Consider the following 21,151-nt stretch of genomic DNA (forward strand, 5'->3'; position numbering starts at 1 on the left):
CTGTCATGAGCAGCAGTATGCAAAATAAATAAAATCTGAATCTCTGATTAATATTATTCTCTATCATTACCTATAACTACATCTACTTCATTATATCTAGACTGATCTGTGTCTTATCGCCTAGTTATCTATGTATGCTATCTCTTCAACTTGTCCTAGAGCTTATTGAATATTCAATAATAGTTTTCCCTCATAATCATATAAGGATAAAAAAAAAAGAAAACAACAGCAAAAAGATTAATAAAAAGGTAATAATCTTATCATTGAGTGTCCATATCCTATAATAATGGCGCTGCTTGCGTCAAGGTCTTCAATTTCTTCTCTGGCATGTGGAGGGAACTGATTGGAAAGTAAATGGACAGAGAGAGAGAAAGAGAGAGAGAGATCTTTGTGGCTACTTAACGGAGGGTTTTGGCAGAAGAGGTGACAGCTATGATTAGCTGTAGCTCTGTGGGGGGGGGGGGGGCACTACGTTTGGCTGTTCTCTGCTGATCCTGAGCTGAGAGAGAGAGAGAAAGAGAGAGGGGTGGGGGGGGGGGGGCAGCATTGGCACAGATGGACAGACCGAGGGCCCCTGGGATGGACGTCACCGCTCCTGCAGGGCTACATCCGCGTCGAATACACCGCTTTCAACTCTGAAACGTTGCATGGAGTCAGGATGTGGATCGGTCACAGAGGAAGGCAGGAGGACCCGACCGACACCCAGCCGACACAGATACTGAACCGTCACCGTACGGCGCCGCTATAGCAGCCTTCTGGACCACAGAGCCGACCGGAGGAGGAACCAACGTAAAGGGAGTTTGGTGATATTTCTTTTGGGGGGGGAGAGTAGATAATAAGAATTCAACCGCCTGTGATCGCTTGAGGTCTGCGATAAAAATACACGTTTGTTAACTTCCCTGCAACAGGCCTGGCTGTCTGCGAAGAATACAGAGACAAAACTCTCCACACTCTCCACAAACCCTGTGCTCGTCAGGACCCAAAGACCTGGGTGACACCGTCTCCTGCCCTTTGACCCTTAAACCCTTTGGCTTGGCACAAAGTGACCGACTGAAGCATGCCAATCCAGCTCTGCTCTCCGTCGAAACGTCCCCCGCCTAAAGAAATAAAGAAATAAAAATGTTCTACGATTATTCTCCCGCTTGGAAGAGTATCGTGTCAAGAGCTTCTGAGCGGTTAACCAACGTTCCAGCAGCGCTTTGCGAGTGTTCGTGAGCCGTCACCCGGGAGACGTCGGGATGTGTGAGACGCTTCCGTGACGTCCCGGTAAAAAGTTTGTCGGAACAGGGGAAAGAAATAAACATGATGGAAACAAGATGGACACAGCTGACTGGATCTCGAAGAAACCAAAAACATGACAACAAATCTACAATTCTATCAATCATCATCATCATCATCATCATCATCATCATCATCATCATCATCATCATCATCATCATCATTGTCATAATCATGTTGCATTGACATTGATATCATTATTCATAATACTATCATCGTTAAAAATATTAAATTGAGTCTGGAAGAGGTTCGCTCTCTCTACGCTCTCTCTCTCGCCATGCGTAACAGGAAGCCTTGAAAACAATCTTGTAACACCCCCCCCACACACACACGTCTCCCCCGCACCCCCCACCCCCCCTAGTGCTCAGAGTGTTAAACCCCCCCGTCATCTGGAAAATCAATGCAAAACAAAACCGCTCGACTATCGAACCTGCTTCAACCGAAACGATGTTCTGACTACGGCGAGATGTGAGAGACGGAGAGAGAGAGAGAGAGAGAGAGAGAGAGAGAGAGAGAGAGAGAGAGAGAGAGAGAGAGAAGAGAACTTCTTTGTAAACCTAAAAGCCAACCCCCCCATGTCCCACCCATACCAACAGAACTTCTCTCTCTAGGTATGGATTTAATCAATCATGCAGGTTTCCATCGAATTTTTGAACTCCAAAAAACATCAAAAACGAGGCTGAGCGAACGCAACAGAAGAACCAAGCGTCAATGTCCAAAGAAGAACAAGAAGGAGAAGAAATTGAAATACTGAAGAAATAGTCTTTTTCCCCGTCCCCTCCTACTCCTCTGCCGTGTCAAACGTGTGATGTCATTCCCTGTCATGTTATCCTATGCGGTGCGCCGGTCACATGACCAAAGGGTAGGGGGGTGGGGGTTGGGGGGATGGGGAGCGCAAGTGTCCGACTCCCTCGTAAAAATGTGATGCCCCCCCCCCCCCCGACCCCTTAGCGCACTAGAGCAGGAAGTGAGGTCACACTGTGCCCCCCACCACACAGGAAGTGATGCCACACCAGTTCCGTCAGCATTAGGTGAGTTCTTTAACAGTAAACAGAGATGATAAAACTCATCGAATATCAGCCAGCACTGGGATTGGCTGGTTTTTGCAGTATAGGCGGAGCTTCCTGGTTCTGTACCTTGGGAAGGAAAAAAGGTCAAAGGTCAAAGTTAAAGTGGTTGTTCTCCCTTTTTTTTTTCTTTTCATAGTTTTTCATGTAAAGTTTTTTTTGTTCTTCAGTGTTCAAGTTTGATTTTCCGGAGGCATAGCTTGGCGTGTAGGACAGGGGGTCCGTTGAGGAAGTGAGCTGAGGTCTGCGTTCCAACAGGCTTTTACAGTAGGAGAAGAAGAAGACCAGAAGGGACAGAGCGTTCGCACGTCCGGTCCGGGAGAGGTGCTTCACGAGGACATGCTCCTGTCTTTCACTCACACCTCCGTCCCAAACCCTCTGTCGTCCCTCCAACCTGGCCTTGCTGGTCAAGCTGTGAATTCTGGGTACTGTAGTTCTGCGTCACAGAGCAAGGAGGAGGAGAAGGGGGGTGCGTTGTATCTGTGTGTCGCTCCGAGTAGTTTTAGAGTCTCACACGCACTCATGCCTCCTCCGAGCCCCCCCCTCTAAGCCCTCTGTCCCAGGCAGAATCAGTCTCCTCCCCCGCCCTGGCCTCCTCTCCTCCCCTCATCCCTCGCTCCCTGCAGTCGCTAGCACCAGTCGTCCTCGTCCGTCTCACTGTAAGGTTCGTGTAGTCCCTTGCGGGGCCCCCGCGCCTGGGCGGGCCGGTGGTGCGGGTGGGGGGCCGGCGGTCCATGCCGGTGCGGGGAGGGCGAGCGGTAGCCGTTGGGGACCCTGCGCGGGTGCGGGTGGGGGGGCGGAGGGGGCCCATGGCGGGCAGTCCTGGGAGAGCGCGGGTGGGGGTTGCCGTGGGAGAGGCTCTGCTCGTAGGCGGGGGGCTCGTTGTGGCGCTCGTACTCGTAGTCGCGCTCGTAGAAGGGCCCGTCGCCCTCCAGGCTGTCCCCGGGCGGGGGACCGCTCCAGCGGCCTCTGTGCGGGGACCTGGGAGAGCCATGATGGGGCGGCGAGCGGGGGGACTGGTGCCGGGGGGAGCGCGGCGAGCCGTGCCGGGACGTGGAGCCTCCGTGGTGGGGGGAGCCCTGGCGCGACGGGGGCCGGTGGTGGTAGCTCCTGTCGTGGTCCGGAGGCGAGAAGGCCCGCGGGGAAGGCGAGCGCAGGCGACCGGGACCCGCGGGGGCGTAGCCGGGCTTGCGGACGGCAGGGGAGTAGGTGACGTGTGGGCGGGGCACGGCGGGGGTCTGGGGCAGCTGGCGACGGCCTCTCCGCGGGGTGCTGGTCCCCGAGGTAGATGGGACGGGGCTGCCGCTCACCGAACTACTGCCCTACAGCAACATGTAAACAAGGCAAATCAAACCGCACCACCAAAACAACAGAGACCAGATTGAGAGAGAGAGATATAGATAGATAGATAGATAGATAGATAGATAGATAGATAGATAGATAGATAGATAGATAGATAGATAGATAGATAGATAGATAGATAGATAGATAGATAGATAGATAGATAGATAGATAGATAGATAGATAGATAGATAGATAGATAGATAGATAGATAGATAGATAGATAGATAGATAGATAGATAGTGTGAAGAAGAGAAACAGTAAGAGATAAACACCATTAAAAACACAGCGATGAGGCAAAAGATCGACACCAAAAAGCCACATGTCACATTGAGGGAGGAATGGACACAAAGAGAGGAACAGTGACAAAGAGAAGAAAAAAAAGCGCAAAACAAAAAAGAGAGATTGACATCCGTAAGTAGGTGTGAGTGAGAGAACAGAGAACTCTCATTGGACACGGTCAGCAATGAGGGATGTTCCTTCTTGGCTATTGGCTACTTTGGCTACATGGATTTCCCTTTTTTCTTTTTTACACCTTGTATCCATGGTGCAAATGGCAGGTTGAAGGAACACTCTGATTAATTATGCACATAATCCCACGTTTCTCAAAACTATAAACCATCTGGTACAAATGAATTTCGCTTGAGATCTATTGATGTAAAGAGTTAAAGGGCCAGTTCACACAAAATTCTAAAGAACATATTTTCCTCCTCATACCCTCATAGTGATGTCTATTCATCCAGATAGTTTGCGTGATTTGCTTAATCTGCTGTCACTCCAACTCAACCAGCTTGTGGCTCAAAGCACCAAAGAAATAAAAATTTAAACATTTGAAAAACTCAAAAGCTGAGCATGATTTCTTAAAAGAGATGTTGCTTTTGAGTTTTTCAAACGTATTTTTTGGTGTTTTGCCAAGTGCCTCAGCTCCATTTCCAATTTTTGTGTGAACTGCACCTTTAGATGTCATTATGATGTATATTATTCCAGGAGGTGATCAATAACGGCTCAGTGACATGTTGAAATACGCCTTTCACTCCCTAAAACTTTGATATCTTTTATTTTCATCAATTCACTGAAGTCTTTATTACTTTCTATTACTTATTATTACTACTACTATTACTATTACTATACTATTACTATTACTACTATTACTATACTATTACTTACTTCCTGGATACTATATCTATATCTGTACATATCTCTTACCTACTCTTACTAGTTATGCTGCTGGCCAGTATGACTTACTACTATAGTGTCTTTATACCTGTATCACTGTACATAATAATACTATAACACTGTACATACATCTGATTAGCACTATTACTCAGTAGTAGTAGTTTATATATTTTATACCCAGTTTAATAACCTGTACATTGTATGTTACTATTGTACTTTACTGTTACATTTGCACTCTGGTTGGATGACAAACGTATTTTCGTTGTACTGAACTTGTGCTGTAATGACAATACATTTGAATCTAATCTAATCTAATCTAATAAATGTCATCACACATCTTAATTTGATAGATGTGTGAGATTATGGGCATGGAGTGTTCCTTTAACACTTTAACCGCCGAAAACGAAATCATATTTCCTTTCCGGGGCCCTGAGACACAAGTGTGATCTCCTCTCAACTCTCTAGCGGTTCAAGAGCGCCATCTGGTGGCCGATCGGCAGATCGCCAACCGGATATTAACCTTTGAACCAGTAGTACTCATGCAAATGTGGTCCGGCCACTCTCTATAGCTCCCGCGACTCCATCTTGAAACACTGGATAATAGATTGCTCGCCCTAACTCAATAAACAACATTATTTGGACGTATATACTATTATACAACCTGGAAATGGATCGGGCATTTCTACATCCCATAATCGAAAACGGTCTACTCCACGCTGAACGTCCAACGGCGCGAGGAACATACGGTAAGATTCAGCGTTATATTATAACGTGTTCAATATAAACTGCTATGATGAACATATGACCCACTCTGGATGAATCATCTAACGTTGCCCACGGAATTATAAACGATCCCCCGCCCATCCGGTCATCATCAGATCATACGTAGATCATTCTAGAAGTACGTCCAGTTGAAATTTTTCATCTTGCGCCGATCGCTACCAAACTGTATTTCATCATCAATATAATGCATTTAGGGCTATAAATCACGTTCTGAAGAAATCTGCAGAAAATGATAAAAACATACTTATACTTTAGACCATATTTTAGTATGAATATGTGAATGAAAAAGTTTAACGTTGCTACACCCTGAACAATACATATAGGACATTGAATGGGCCATAATAATGGCAATGTAGCAATAGAATTTAAAAAGTTATAGCCCTGCAAAGAAGGGGAACTTCTCCATAGACAAATAGAGCTGGCGAGGGATGGTAAATTATGAATTTAACCCATGGCGATCAAAGTGTTAAGTAAAGTCTACTTTAAAAGAGGTAAACCAAATATTTTAAAATACTTGAGCTCTTGGCCCCATAATTACTCATGCGATCCGGATATGGCGTGAATCACAAAAAAAAAATCCTAACCCACAAGAATGGCACAATCATACTCCCTTATTCAATAACAATGCTCTCTTAATTGGAAAACGACCTATAAGATTCCCTATATGGGAAGAGCAAGGCATACACTCATTAGGGGATGTTTTTAACAAACAGGGTTTTTGTAGTGATAAAGAAATACGCAAAAAATTTAATCTCACCAAGTCCACATGGCTTTTTCACAAACAGTTAGAGCTATGTTTGAAGTCTCACGGTGTTCCATTAGACAGACCAATTGAACACCACAGATACCACAAATTCTTCTACTCAAGAGAGACATCGAGAGGTTTTGTTTCAGAATTTTATCATCAATTACTAACGTCCTCGTATGAAACCCTCCAACTTGACTCTGTCTGGAGGAGGGATATACCAGACCTGGAAAATGACTTTGATTGGCAAGGAGCCTGGGCAAATGTCCGACTTACATCAAGGAACCCGGATCATCAACAAATCAATCTTAACTATATTCACAGGACATACTTGACTCCTATAAGACTGTGCCGAATGGGGCTCAAACAAGATTCCAAATGCACCCAATGTACAAATGGGGACGAAGGGACATTTATGCACATGTATTGGGACTGCTCACCAGTTAAGGCATTCTGGAAAGATGTGACCCAACAAATATCAAAACTCGTATCTTGGAATATACCTGTACACCCCTCGGTATTGCTGTTGAATGATGTTTTTGAGTTTGCAGTGAATCCACAGCTAAAGAGATTGGTTTTATCGGGTATCACAGTAGCCAAAAAGCTGATCGCATCACGCTGGTTTCAACCGGAAAAAATTTGCCGTAAAGTTTGGTTTCTTACATATCTCGATGTAATTTACCATGAAATATCTACAGCAAGAATTCTGGGTCTCAATGAATCCAAAATGTCAATGTGGTTAGAAGTGGTGGAGAGAATAAAAGCTAGCTTATAATGGTAGTGTCTGGTTAGGTGCGAGGGATAGTGGAGGTACTTCTCAAGGTGGGGTCCGGGAGGGGGGGGTTCGAGCTGAGCATATGTGTGTAGGTTTTTTTTTTTAGATAACAGGTATTATGGGTATATCTTATATAAAACAACTAACCAAAAGGTGATCTCATTGGATGTGCCCTGACAATTAATGCTTGTATATCTTATCGTGTGTTGTCATGTTTGTTTATATGTTTGTTTAAAAAATTATAAAAAAATAAAATACAAAAAATACTTGAGCTCTGGAACACAGATATATATATTTTCAGCTCATGGGAGAGCGCGGGGGATAAAATGAATGAATGTGGAAATAGAGCCTTGACTTAAGTGGTTGTAGCTACGGCTGTGGGGGTGCTGGAGACATGATCCAATATACTTTTGTATACGCCTGAGACCAATCCCAAGTCGCTTTTTCACACCTACTCCCCAAACTCTGCATGTGTAAATAAAAATATGTATTTATGTAATCTATTTATTTAATTTATAAATGATTATTATCTTTATTATTATGATTATTATATATATAAAATGTATTTACAAATGTATTGTCTATGGCTCAGTTTCAGACTATACCTGATGACATCACAAGTTTGATTTGAGCACTTTAGCCTTTGGATTTGACAGAGAGTTGTTCGTGTTCACTAGTATTTATTAGACAGTCTTAGACCATATGAATAAAATGTTTAATATTAGCCCCAATAATTATAGGACTGGACTATACAACATACAGTTTAGTTTAGTTGATTTCAACAGTTGGGACTCTATCTCGGTGTGTGTGTGTGTGTGTGTGTGTGTGTGTGTGTGTGTGTGTGTGTGTGTGTGTGTGTGTGTGTGTGTGTGTGTGTGTGTGTGTGTGTGGCCCCACCTGTCTGTGGCCCCTCCCGTCGGGCCCCTCGCTCGGAGAGCGTGACCAGTTGCGGTCGCCCCGGTCTTGCGGGTGCCTGTGAGGGTAGTCATGGCGGTCGGGCCCGTGGTGGTGGTGGTGGTGATGGTGGTGGCGTCTGTCCTTGGCCCGGCCGCGCTCGCGCTCTCGCTCCTTGGGGGGCAGGTCACCTGACTGTGTGGTGGTGCTGAGGTCTGTGCCCAGGCCTGCAGGGAGACACGTGTGGAGGTTACATTCCATTCCACAAACAATACTGGGAGTACGTTTCTACGGAAGCCCAGAACGGCCAGGTCTTTATTTATTTAGTCTGTTTTCTCATGATAACGACGTATTATTTTGTTATCTCGATATGACAAAGTCCGCTTTCTCGTGATAACGACTTATTATTTCTTTATCTCGATATAACAAAGATAGTTTTCTCGTAATAACGGATTCATTTATTTCATTATCTCGATATAACAAAACCAAGCCACTTCAACTCATACAGAACGCAGAAGCCCATCTGATTTCATTAAAGCGAAGCCGGCTATTCTCTGTCCTTTCTCCACAATGGTGGAACAAACTTCCCACCACAGTTAGGACAGCCGAAACCTGACCAATTTCTGAAATGAAGGAAAAAAAGAAAACATACCTTCCTACTGTCTTTTACTATGCACTTTGCCACTAAATAATCGTCCTTGCCTATATTACTACCTACTATGCTAATATGTCTTTACTACTATGCACTCAAGACTGCAGCACCCAAGTTTCAGCACTGTTTGATGAAAACTTTTACTTAGCTTAAAGAGTTGTACCCTTCCTGCTGACCTGTCGTACGGAACTCGTAAGTCGCTTCAAATAAAAGCGTTCAGCTAAATGACAACATGTAAACAATGTAAATGGACAGACATGACGGGTCAGTGTAGCCAAACTCTCACCAGTGTCTGCATCAGTGTATCTTGTCAGGGAGCGCTGGGAGGTACGATGGCTCCGGTCCCTGCGGCCATGTCTTCCTCCTCCACCTCCTCCACCTCCTCCTCCTCCTCCGCCTCCCTGCCTGCCTTCCTCGGACACCACACGCTCCAGGGAGTAGTCGTCCAGCCGCACCCCGCGGCCCGAGCGCCCGTGAACCAGGCTGGAGGTGGACCGACGCATAGGACTGCCGTCTGTGATGTTCTGTGAGAGAGAGAGAGAGAAAGGAGGACAAGAGGAGAGTGTAAAAGAGAGTGGGGGAAAGAAGAGGGGAGAAGAGGAACAGAAGTCACAATCCAGAGGGTCACCAGCTGTGGCGCACGGGAAAAAGCCTTACAGAAAAGCCTAATAAATTGTGAAAAATCCAGCAGCTAAGAGCTCTGTTTTGGGCAAGTGTGTACTTAGCGTGATAGAAGCATACCGTTTTTGCTCACACCCAGGGGAGATCTTTACATGTGGTTTTAGCTTGTAGCACGACAGTTTGCTTTAGTTGTGGTCATGTACGCCCAGTGCAGTCCGGCGCCTTGGCAGTGATTGGCGATATCGTTATATCGTTTAGTTTTTTATAACGTGCATTTCCAATGTGCTTTGGGAACACTTCCCATGCGATTGCTTACCGTACATGATTTCACGTGTGTTCATTTCATGAATAGAATAGAAATACTTTATTCATCCCGAAGGAAATTTGGCACTACAGATCGCTCACAGTAAACAGTAAACATGTCACGAATAAGAATACAAATAAGAATACAAATAGAAATACGGTCCGGGATATACATTTTCTATGTTATGTATATACATTCTAAAATATACAGTCAAAATATACAGAAATATACAGTAAGTGTACAGTAAAAAAGTTTAACATTTTACAATGTTGGTTTAAAAGTAAAAGTAAAAGTCCAGGAAGATAGTACTGTCACCTTGTGCTCAGTGATGCAGTGAGGCACAGTGATGCGTTATAAAGTCTCAGGGAGCAAATCTCTAGCATTACCTGGTGGGTAATTGACCTGTCTACCTGTCCTAATTACACTCGTTCGTACCTAGTGTGACTAGCAACACAATAATTGGCAAAAACTTGTATACTCGTTATTGCCCGCCATGGTAATATCGCCAAAAACGAGTTAATTCGTTTTTGGGATCGTTATTTCGTTTATTCGCTATATCTATTCATAATTCATGTCTGCAGCCTCTGTATACCCTGGTGAATGTGTCTAACCTAGCAGACGGTCAACACCGCCCTCTACTGCCTTGCGGAGCTATTGCATCCCATTGGAAATGGGCTGGTGTGTTTTACGAGCCGATCTGAGCCGTGCGGGCGGGGTTTAAATACTCAGGCGAGCCAGGGGTTTACAACGACGGCATGGCATATTAACCCTGCCCGCCCGTCCGTGTGTAACGCTCGGTAATATCGGGGACATGATCGCTGTGGATAACTGGAATGGCGATCAGATAATTGGATACATTTTTTTGCATTACATCAGATACCAGGTAAGAACACTATATATGAAACCTTGCGTTGATCCGATATTTCTTTCTACCGCGATCACAGCTATCTGTGTGTAGGTGTATGTGGGTATGTGCTTATTACCGTTGACTGCGGTGGGGGGGCGAGCCCCCCGCTATATGGCCATTTCATATATGCACGACGAGATATAATAATGATAATCTAGCGTTGATTTCAGGATGATTAGATAATCAGCCGAAGAATTACAACGTGATGATGACTGGATTACACTAAAATGCCTTTTTCTCGTATTTTTTCCTGGAATTACTCAAAAGCACCCAAACCATACTCTATTCAAAACGGTATAAAACGAAAATGAACGGATGAAAAAACTATCTGTTTTGGGCATGTTGACTGGAAGCAACTCACTGACAGTCGACGGCATTATTAGACCCATAGATATAATATAAGATATATTTTAAGCAAGGCGGCTGGGTGGCGCAGCGGACATTGCGCTCGTCACCAACGCAAGAGACACAGGGTTCGACTCCGGCTGTCAGCGTTGCCTCCGGCTTGGGCCAGCCGTCATACTAACTCAATTGGCAGAGTTAGCGGGTGGAAGTCGATGGGTGGTAATCTGGACGTTGTGGACAGCGACTCCTACAGGTCGGTTGGGGACGCCTGCACAGCAGAGACAGAAAATGGCGGGGGTAGTGTGAGCCTCCCACACGTTACACCTCGCCAATGAGAGTCCGCGCTGGCAGGTGAAAAGATGTGACAGGCTGCCTCCTCGTGTATGGGAGGGGACACGTGATGCAAGGCTTCTATCCTCCATACAACCGGCCAGTGGGGGGCATATGCGAGCACCGTTCAAGACAGGGGAGGGGAGAATTGGCACGGCTAAATTGGGATGGGAGAACATTTTGAAAAAGGAGAAAAAGTGGATAAAAAAATATATATATTTTAAGCACTCGCAAATGTCGCAGTCTAAAACTATATCCATTGAATAAAGACCTGGCGATGAAGGGGGATCAGCACCCCTGCTGCTGGCAGTCAATGTGTTAATGTTCCTTTATATTCTCTTCTGTGTCACAACAGACTCCGTGAGTCGATCGTCAAACTGTCCATGAGTAATACCTATATGTGTAAGTCTTATCACTCCTTGCCACGGAGGATAGGTTTGTGCGTATGTATCTGAGTTGCCGTGTCACTTTCGATTGCCGTTCGAAATCATTGTGACAGTAGTACTGTATGTATATGCAGCGCCGTCGTTTGGCGCATACCGTAATTCCTCTAATAGTAACCGGGTCTCAAATACAAGCCGGGTCTCTATTAATGGCCGGGTGCGCTCTTGAGCTAAGCAATTATAAGCCGGCCTCCTAATACAAGCCGGGTTACTAATATACTGAGCTGCATACTGAGCTAGTTACTTGATTTCACTTTGAAAACGTTGAAATGACCAGTGACCACCTGTAATTGCACTGTTTACTATTTCATACAGTACTTGGTTTCAATAAATGAACCCAGTACATTTTACTGGGTTCAAACTGACACAAAATGTTGATTTATTCATTATGATCCGTTTGAAAATTTTAAATATAGGCCTCCCTCTTATACAGGCCTCCTCCTAATACAAGCCTGGTACCCGCTACAGTTGAAACAAATACAAGCCGGGGTTACTATTAGAGGAATTACGGTATATTGTAGCGTGTTTTGGAGACTTGCTTTCTTCTCCCCTTTATTTTGTCCACTGTTGTGTGCGTATCATTGAGCTACTCGAATGAAAGGAGTAGTGCTCAAATTCGAAAATCAACATCTGTCTCTCATCGTTTCTGTTCTGCACTGCACCTGGGTCCAACACACCTTACCCAACCATAACAGGTAAAAATAGCGGCGTTAAAAGAATTGTGGGTTAATGCGTTAATAAAGCTTTAACTTTGACAGCCTTAGTTATTACACATTCTTACACATACATGTATGTTGAACATCTGAGGTATTGATGAAGTAACGAAGGAAAAAAGCCAAAAGCACTTACTCCTCAGACATTCTTTGACAATTTTACAGCCCAAAATACAAAAAAGATTCATGCGGAATAGGTAACAAAGGGTTGAAGAAATATTGTCTGAACTGTCAGATGCAAACTGGCTGTGTGACATAACCGAGCATCTCGCTCTATTGAATAAGAAGCTGTAGGGACGCAAACAAGTCCCACCCAAAACTTGACCAATATAGTTGTGAACTGAGACAACCCTTATTTTGTTATTTTTTAGTACAGTTACAATTGTGTGTTCATGCAGACACATAATAGCAATTTCATTACGAATTGAAAATGGGGGACCCTGATGTAAACAAGTCGAAAGTCTTTCTCTGGTCTGCATCCCCTTAACAATTGTGTGTATTGAGCTGTACTGTACTGTACCCATTCTGCAATCTGTTAATTAAAGTTAATTAAACTATCTTCCATTAGTTGGATGTATGGCCTCTGCAAGGTTGTGTGCAGCCATTTGTTTTTGTAACATCTGCTACATCTGTCCCACGTGTTCTTTGCAGCTCACAGTTGTTAGTTCTGCCCCTCTTGACTGTGACAAAAAGGTTTTGAACAAACGTAATGTCATAGCTTGTATTTGATGATATTCTTCTTTGTTATTTACTTGAATGGTTTGATCATTGATTGATGAAGTAATATGGGGTTCTGATAAACTAAAATTATTTGTTAAAATAACATAAGCTAACATATATTTTTACATCTATGCAAATGCATATGCAATATGTATAACTTGAATAAGTAATAAATACAGAAACAACATGTTTAACAATATGTAAATGAGTAGCTACATTTATTTTACATTACATTAACATTTATACGGTCTTTGGCCCTTTGAGGGCAATCATAATGCTGATGTGGCCCTCTGTGAAAATGAGTTTGACACCCCTGGTCTATGGTATCACCTCATGGTATAACTACAGGCACATGTGATTACATGTGATAACAGGAAAGGACATTTTCACATGTGACTGTGATATATTTACACAATTTACATGTAATTACACATGAAAGCAAAATGTCACGTGATATGGTGAGAATTATACATGTGAAATCATTAAACACACGCACAATCATGTAAATCACATTACGTATTCCAAAAAATTTTACAAACCTGTGATGCCAAACTTGATTTGATTTTTGCTTTAATTAGATATTTCGCATGTGAAATTCCCCCGCGATTTCCTGTAAGGGATGCCAATTTGTGTGTATGTTTATGGTTTATGGTTTATGGCTTCAAGGCCCTCGACCTAGCATACCATACCCCTCGACCTAGCATACCGTGCGGCAAAGGGAACCGCTCCCGCCTACCTCGGGTCAATGGTCTCTAACTACACACCCTCAAGACCCCTACGCTCTGCATCTTCTGGCCGCCTCAGACCTTCTCCTATCCAAGCCCCGGGAGGGTCATCAAAGAGAAGTCGCCTATTCTCAGTCCTTGCCCCACAATGGTGGAATGAACTACCCACCCTAGTTAGGACAGCCGAAACCCGTCCAATCTTCCGCCGCCAACTAAAGACGCACTTCTTCAACCATTATCTGAAATAATAATAATTTTAAAAAAAACTCTAACCCTAACTAACCTTACTGTCATGCACTTGTCCTAATAAACTAACCTACACTGTAACACGCAACACTTTGATGAACATTGTTACTCAGCTGATAGAGTTGTACCCTTCCTGATGACTTGTCGTACAGAACTTGTGTAAGTCGCTTTGGATAAAAGCGTTCAGCTAAATGACTAAATGTAAATGGTTGTGCTATAGGCATTCCAAGAACTTGAACCCAACATTAACTACTGACCCCTCAACAAGCACATGTACTAACATGCTTGGCATTCCATACTGTGAGGATGTGGCCAAGCAGTGGGAAAACTGTAGTCAGAGGCAGGTTGTCATCACCCGGGGGTTGGTGTTTATTTTCAAATGTTCTTATACTTCCCAGTGGGAAAAACGGGAAAAACCATATTTAACACAACTAGACACAAAAATACAAAATGATCAAACTCTCTATCAACAAAATATCCACAACCAGGCCCTTGGCTAAGGGCACTAGCTCCAGCACGGCTGTGTCTCCTCCAAGCCGGCTTCTATTTCCCCCTGAGAGGAGCTTCCATCTGTATAAGATGGATGCATCACAAAACACTAAACAGTGTTTAGGGCGCTTCATAAGCCTATTCCCTTCTCATTATAAAAATCCCCCCCTGTACTCTACCACACTTGGTTCCTTCCAAATCTCCCCTCCAGAAAAGGCTTTGGCCTCTCCCAGTTCTGGTTGGGCAGCCAGAGATTCTACAAGGAACCAAGTGGGAGCACAGACAAACAGGATATTTGTTAACACATTTATTTACTTTAAATCCACATAACATGTTTATAATTTAACAGAAGGTTTGTCTTCTGTGCCTGGGTTCTACCAGTACCTATATACAAAATATAACAAAGCCAAAAAGCCTAAGCTAAATGTTTGGTAGCATGACCACATGTGGGGACCAGGGCTAAACCAATTAAGACTGTGAGGCAACCATTATAGGGCATGGGGTAGCCCCATGATACATACCTAGTCATATCTTTGGACTCTAGAGACCCTACTGGCATTCCATACCTAGTGTCGTAGAAAATATCATCATGTCATTATAGATCTGTGTTGAGATATCATTTTATCTTTGTACAGCTTGACTGGTTATGGCCAGCTAGTATAATGTGTGTGTGTCTCTTTAAAAGGTCCAAAGTACCCAGGCTCTAGAAACCCTACTGGCATTCCATACCTAGTCATATCTTTGGGCTCTAGTCCAAAGCCCTATGACATGGAAATTAAACAGGGAAATCCTATATGACTGGTTCTGTAACAACACAAAAAGAAGAATCCTGTGAAGAGCAGTGATAATTTTGGCAGTAATTTTAAATTTAGTTTCAATCTTATAATGTATTCTTATCTTGCTGGCCAGCAAGAATAAATGCATTCAGATAGACCACGGACAGAAGTTTGACTTGCTTTTTACTCTTGTTAATTTGATCATTGGACTTGAAAAATATACCAACAAAACTAAAGACATGCAAGTAAATTTTGGTCTCAACAGTAGCATAGTTGACATTTGTTGTGGATTTGAATTAGGAATGGGAGTGAGTAATTGATTATTCAAGTACTCACCGTTTCAACTGAACTCGAGTGGTTTTTGAGGGTGCTTGATTAAAATGTTTTGGTTACCACCAAATTAGTTTGCCACTGAAACTGAAATCTCGCTCTGAAATCCTACAAGGCGTGAGTTCTTGCAGGAAGACAACAACTGGAAGCTGTGGAGCATGGAGAGCTAACGTCCTCCTGTATCCAGCCTCTGTATCCAGCCTCTTTATCCAGCCTCTTTTCTAACGGATACTGCAAAAAGATTGTTGCACAGCTAGCGTTATCTAATGTGGAGGTAATGTAATCATTACAAATGGTAACTGACTGTTTTGACTGACAATACGCATTAACACTTTGGTTGCCACTTGTTAACATGGTAAAACCCTGTTGAATGCCACCACCCGCGTTGTGAACGCATAATCTCTGTCTTAAATTATGGCTGTGTCTAATCTGCCCGTCGCTTATCAATGACTTGTTTGCAGTCAACATTGTCGAAACTGATTGTTTTTTAATCGGTTCATTTCCGTCTTATAGCATTTTGAAAAGCCCTCGTTTTTCAGGAAAATATATAGATTCCGTGATAAACGGCATTTACTGGAATATTCTGGAATACACAAAAACGTTGTAATTTTTCGGCCTATTTATGAATAATTTTCAAATAAACGCTAGATTATCGATAGTATATGTGTACTTATGCACGCTAGAGAAGCGATCTGAAAAATATATTCTCTCATTTCCTGATCGCACACACACACACACACACATGGGGCACACGTAGCCCCTTTCGTGACTTTCGGTTTGCAAGCCTGGGGCTTTTGTGACCGCAGTCACTGGCTTTCGCATCGGGATCATCCAGGAAAACAACAACCAAGCGTGATCGCAGGGCTCGGGGTGTGTCAAAAATATATCAGATCTGAATTTCAAAGATACCCAGCGTACAATATGGGTTTAACACAGCTTCACGATGGGGTCTGGAAGCTCGGAGTTGCTAATAAACAGTTTAAAACATTGTTACTCGACGAGTGGTATTTACAGACCGAACGTCCATCTCCGCCGTTGGTGTCACAGCGCATGCGCACCAGGCAGCTAATGCCGCGTTCACGTTACGTGGGAAGAAGCGGAAGAACCAGCTTCCGACTGGGAAAAACCATTCACGTCAGCCTCCTAGTGGTAATTCCTACTAGGACATATGGGATTTTTTTATAGACCCCAATATCTCCCACTTCGCGTCACGAATTGCGGAAGTATGGATGTGGGCGTTTCATCCATAGATATACCGTACTTTTCGGACTATAAGCCGCGGCTTTTTCCCCCATTTTTCGACCCTGCGGCTTATATAACGGTGCGGCTTATATGTGACTTGACGTGACCAAACCCGAAAATGTAAAAATCAAAATATTGCTTTTTTGACTGCATTGAAATGTTATTTATCTGTTCCCTTATTTGCTAAACTTAATATAACTTGTAAATGAGTTAATTCTTGTTATTTGTCCGACAGTATTGTGTCCCAATGCTAATTACATATGGTAATTAAACATTAAAACACCTGCGGCTTATAGTCCAGTGCGGCTTATATATGTACACATCATTCAATTTAGCTGCTGCGGCTTATAGTCAGGTGCGGCTTATAGTGCGAAAAGTACGGTATATAGAGTCAAAGCGTGAAGGCTTCCTAGTTGTAGCAATGAGATGTCCTCTGGTTCTTCCGCTTCTTCCCACGTAACGTGAACGCGGCATTAGCTGCCTGGTGCGCATGCTGTGACACCAACGGCGGAGATGGACGTTCGGTCTGTAAATACCACTCGTCGAGTAACAATGTTTTAAACTGTTTATTAGCAACTCCGAGCTTCCAGACCCCATCGTGAAGCTGTGTTAAACCCATATTGTACGCTGGGTATCTTTGAAATTCAGATCTGATATATTTTTGACACACCCCGAGCCCTGCGATCACGCTTGGCTGTTGTTTTCCTGGATGATCCCGATGCGAAAGCCAGTGACTGCGGTCACAAAAGCCCCAGGCTTGCAAACCGAAAGTCACGAAAGGGGCTAGGGCACACGCTGATATCTCTGTGGAAATAGATCCGATTACCCCAAGACTGGTAAAATTAATTGCTTACCTCAGATCAGATGTTCTCCACAAAGATTATTCCAATTCCTGATCGCCATTCCAAATATCGGTCGCGTTTATTGATTCAGCGTTGGGTACTGTAAATATGTATTCCACGCGTTTTCCGGCTCGACGATCACTTGGGTCTCTTCAGATGCCTCGCCGGAAAAGTAAAATGAGGAAACTGGACCCCCCCCCACCAGTCTAATCTAATGGGGTGCAGTTACACAGGGAGAGACGATAGGGGGCGGTATTTTCCCAATGGAGCTCAGAGAGAGTCTGCAGCACTAGCGTGAGGCTCGATTGATGAAATATGAATTCAAATCGCTAATAAAAAAAATACGACAAACAAACGCTATATAGCGTTGGTGGCATTCAACAGTCGGCATGAACTAACGACAAAACGCGTCCGTCGCACTCAAAGTGTTAAGCATTGGGTGTATTGCTGTGCATTGTTATGTCTGCGGAGTGAGACATAATAAAATCGGTATTGTGTGTGTGTATGTGTGTCTCACAATATCTTGTTATTGCTGCTGCAACGCTCTTTAAGATGCGTTCCAAAATAGATTTCCATAAACAATTACTCGAAATCATTTATTATTTATTTATTTACATTTCTAAAACGATTTGGAATTCACAAATATAATTAACATGCTGTCTCTCTTTGATTGTCAGGCTCCATTGTGGACGGCCCCTTCTGGCCTCTGTTGTGGCTGTCCGTGGTGCTGAACGGTTGACCTGACCTGCTGGGGCTGTCCGTGGTGCTGAACGGTTGACCTGACCGCGCGTTCGGTTTGCGCAATCTGATTGGCCACTGACGTTTCTGGTCATGTGACATGTGTGCCAATCGTGTGACGGCAAGTTCTGCGCCTATTTCCGGGTCTAACAGCCTGCAAACTACCTATCGCCTAGTTTATCACTGGTTAAGCTTAGGCGACTCTTTCGAAGTTGGTTAAGGTTAGAGTTTGGAATCAGGGCTGGTGTTCTATCGCCCTGCTCTAAGACAAACTCTAACCTTAACCAACTTCGAAAGAGTGCCTAAGCTTAACCGGCGATAGAAACAGGCGTCACACGATTGGGCACACATGTCACATGACCAGAAACGTCAGTGGCCAATCAGATTGCGCAAAAGTACAAACCCCTTAGGGAAAGTATTCACGCGACCTGACCTGCTGTGGCTGTCCGTGGTGCTGAACGGTTGACCTGACCTGCTGTGGCTGTCCGTGGTGCTGAACGGTTGACCTGACCTGCTGTGGCTGTCTGTGGTGCTGGACGGTTGACCTGACCTCGAAAATTTGCTTTGGCTAACACTGTCTCACATTTACTTTTATGTTCATTAATGTGTGCTGTCCCTGTTCAAATAAAGTCTAAACTGAAACTGAAACCAGCTGGGGCTGTCCTTGGTGCTGAAAGGTTGACCTGACCTGCTGTGGCTGTCCTTGGTGCTGAAAGGTTGACCTGACCTGCTGGGGCTGTCCTTGGTGCTGAAAGGTTGACCTGACCTGCTGTGGCTGTCCTTGGTGCTGAAAGGTTGACCTGACCTGCTGTGGCTGTCCTTGGTGCTGAAAGGTTGACCTGACCTGCTGGGGCTGTCCTTGGTGCTGAAAAGTTTACCTGACCTGCATATTATGGCACACACTTGACAGCCATTAATCACAGCAACATTTACAAAAACTGGGACATTTCTAAACGTCACCTATTCAATATCTACAGAGCATTCATAGCAGTCTTTTTCACATTTATTATGAAGACTATGCCCATGTTTGCATTTTCACACCAGGCAAACTTCTCACTTGAGTTGAAAATGTTCTCTTCACAATCTATCAAGCTCACACACACACAGTCATACACAAATGCACAAATGCACTCACACCTCACAGACCATGGGGGGTATTGGAAAACAAGCACTGTTTTGTATTGAGCAACAACACTACTGTTCTTCTGGCTGCTCGACTGTGTTGCTCGTGCACATCCATGACACCTCTATGTACATGAGACCGACACACCAAGGATACTGTACTGTATACATGTCTTTTGTAGATGTTATTGTCAGATATCTATCATAATCAATACGTTAAACACAAGTTAAACACTAGGGAGGTTTGAGTTCAATTAATTTGACCTTTCAGGTCACTGCCCGACTCTGCCTCACTGCCCACCGGGAAACATGTCTCCATTGAACACAATGGCTGACATACAGTCACACTACCTACTCAATCAAGCCTGGAGGACAATACAAAGTCCTCCACCCGTACCCTCAGATCTGCAGGTGCAGGCTTTCTATGATGTTCCAAGATTCTATTGTGTTTTATCAGGCAAACCAACCAGCCTGCATGATGCTGTACATTGCTCTGGCCACAGTGTACATGAGACAGACACACCAAGGATACTGTACTGTATACATGAGACAGACACACCATGGATACTGTATACATGAGACAGACACACCAAGGATACTGTATACATGAGACAGACACACCAAGGATACTGTATACATGAGACAGACACACCAAGGATACTGCACTGTATACATGAGACAGACACACCAAGGATACTGTATACATGAGACAGACACACCAAGGATACAGTACTGTTCCCCCCCGACCCAACCACCTCCAATGTACAGTAACCCCCCCCCCCCCCCCCACCCCACTTGTCCCCCCCCACCCCACCTACCCAACCGCCTCAAATATATATACTCTCTTTTTAGACTATTTTTGTACTCATAAACAGTACTGTATATTTGTAGATCTGGTATGTCATAAATAAATGTCATAAATGTATAGATGCAACAGTACTGTCTACCTGTATGTCATGTATGTCATTTATGTTATGATGAATTGAAAATGGGGGACCCTGATGTAAACAAGACGAAAGTCTTTCTCTGGTCTGCATCCCCTTAACAATGGTGTGTATTGAGCTGTACTGTATTGTACCCATTCTGCAATCTGTTAATACAATTTTCAATCAATCAATCAATCAATCAATCAATCAACCAATCAATCAATTCAATCACTCAAACAGTGTACATGAGACAGACACACCAAGGATACTGTATACACGAGACAGACACACCAAGGATATTGCACTGTATACATGAGACAGACACACCATGGATACTGTATACATGAGACAGACACACCAAGGATACTGCACTGTATACATGAGACAGACACACCAAGGAATAATGGTTATGAGCAGAGGAGAGGAGAGGATAAGGCTAGAAAGGACACACTCACACACACACACACACACACACACACACACACACACACACACACACATGTGCGCGCGCGCACGGACAAGACAGACATATCCAGATGGCGCTCTGACCCATTTTGCATGCTAACCATTAGCATGCAGCTAAAGAGTGGGTCAGAGAGAGTGGATAGTCGTGATGAGGAT

General features: G+C 44.0%; 1 protein-coding gene across 1 annotated transcript in view; it reads right to left on the reverse strand.

The window, feature by feature from the left end:
• Nucleotides 1-2,301: 2,301 nt before the first annotated feature.
• LOC311231699 (voltage-dependent P/Q-type calcium channel subunit alpha-1A-like) overlaps nucleotides 2,302-21,151 on the reverse strand; it is a 188,165-nt gene continuing 169,315 nt past the window's right edge. The window contains 3 exon segments of the mRNA XM_084318327.1: nucleotides 2,302-3,667; nucleotides 8,063-8,286; nucleotides 8,998-9,235. Coding sequence (XP_084174453.1) covers nucleotides 2,975-3,667; nucleotides 8,063-8,286; nucleotides 8,998-9,235 — 1,155 coding nt within the window. The 3' untranslated portion in view covers nucleotides 2,302-2,974.

The sequence above is a fragment of the Notolepis coatsorum genome (genome assembly GCF_963971535.1).
Source record: "Notolepis coatsorum genome assembly, chromosome: 7".
In the NCBI taxonomy this organism is placed as follows: domain Eukaryota; kingdom Metazoa; phylum Chordata; class Actinopteri; order Aulopiformes; family Paralepididae; genus Notolepis; species Notolepis coatsorum.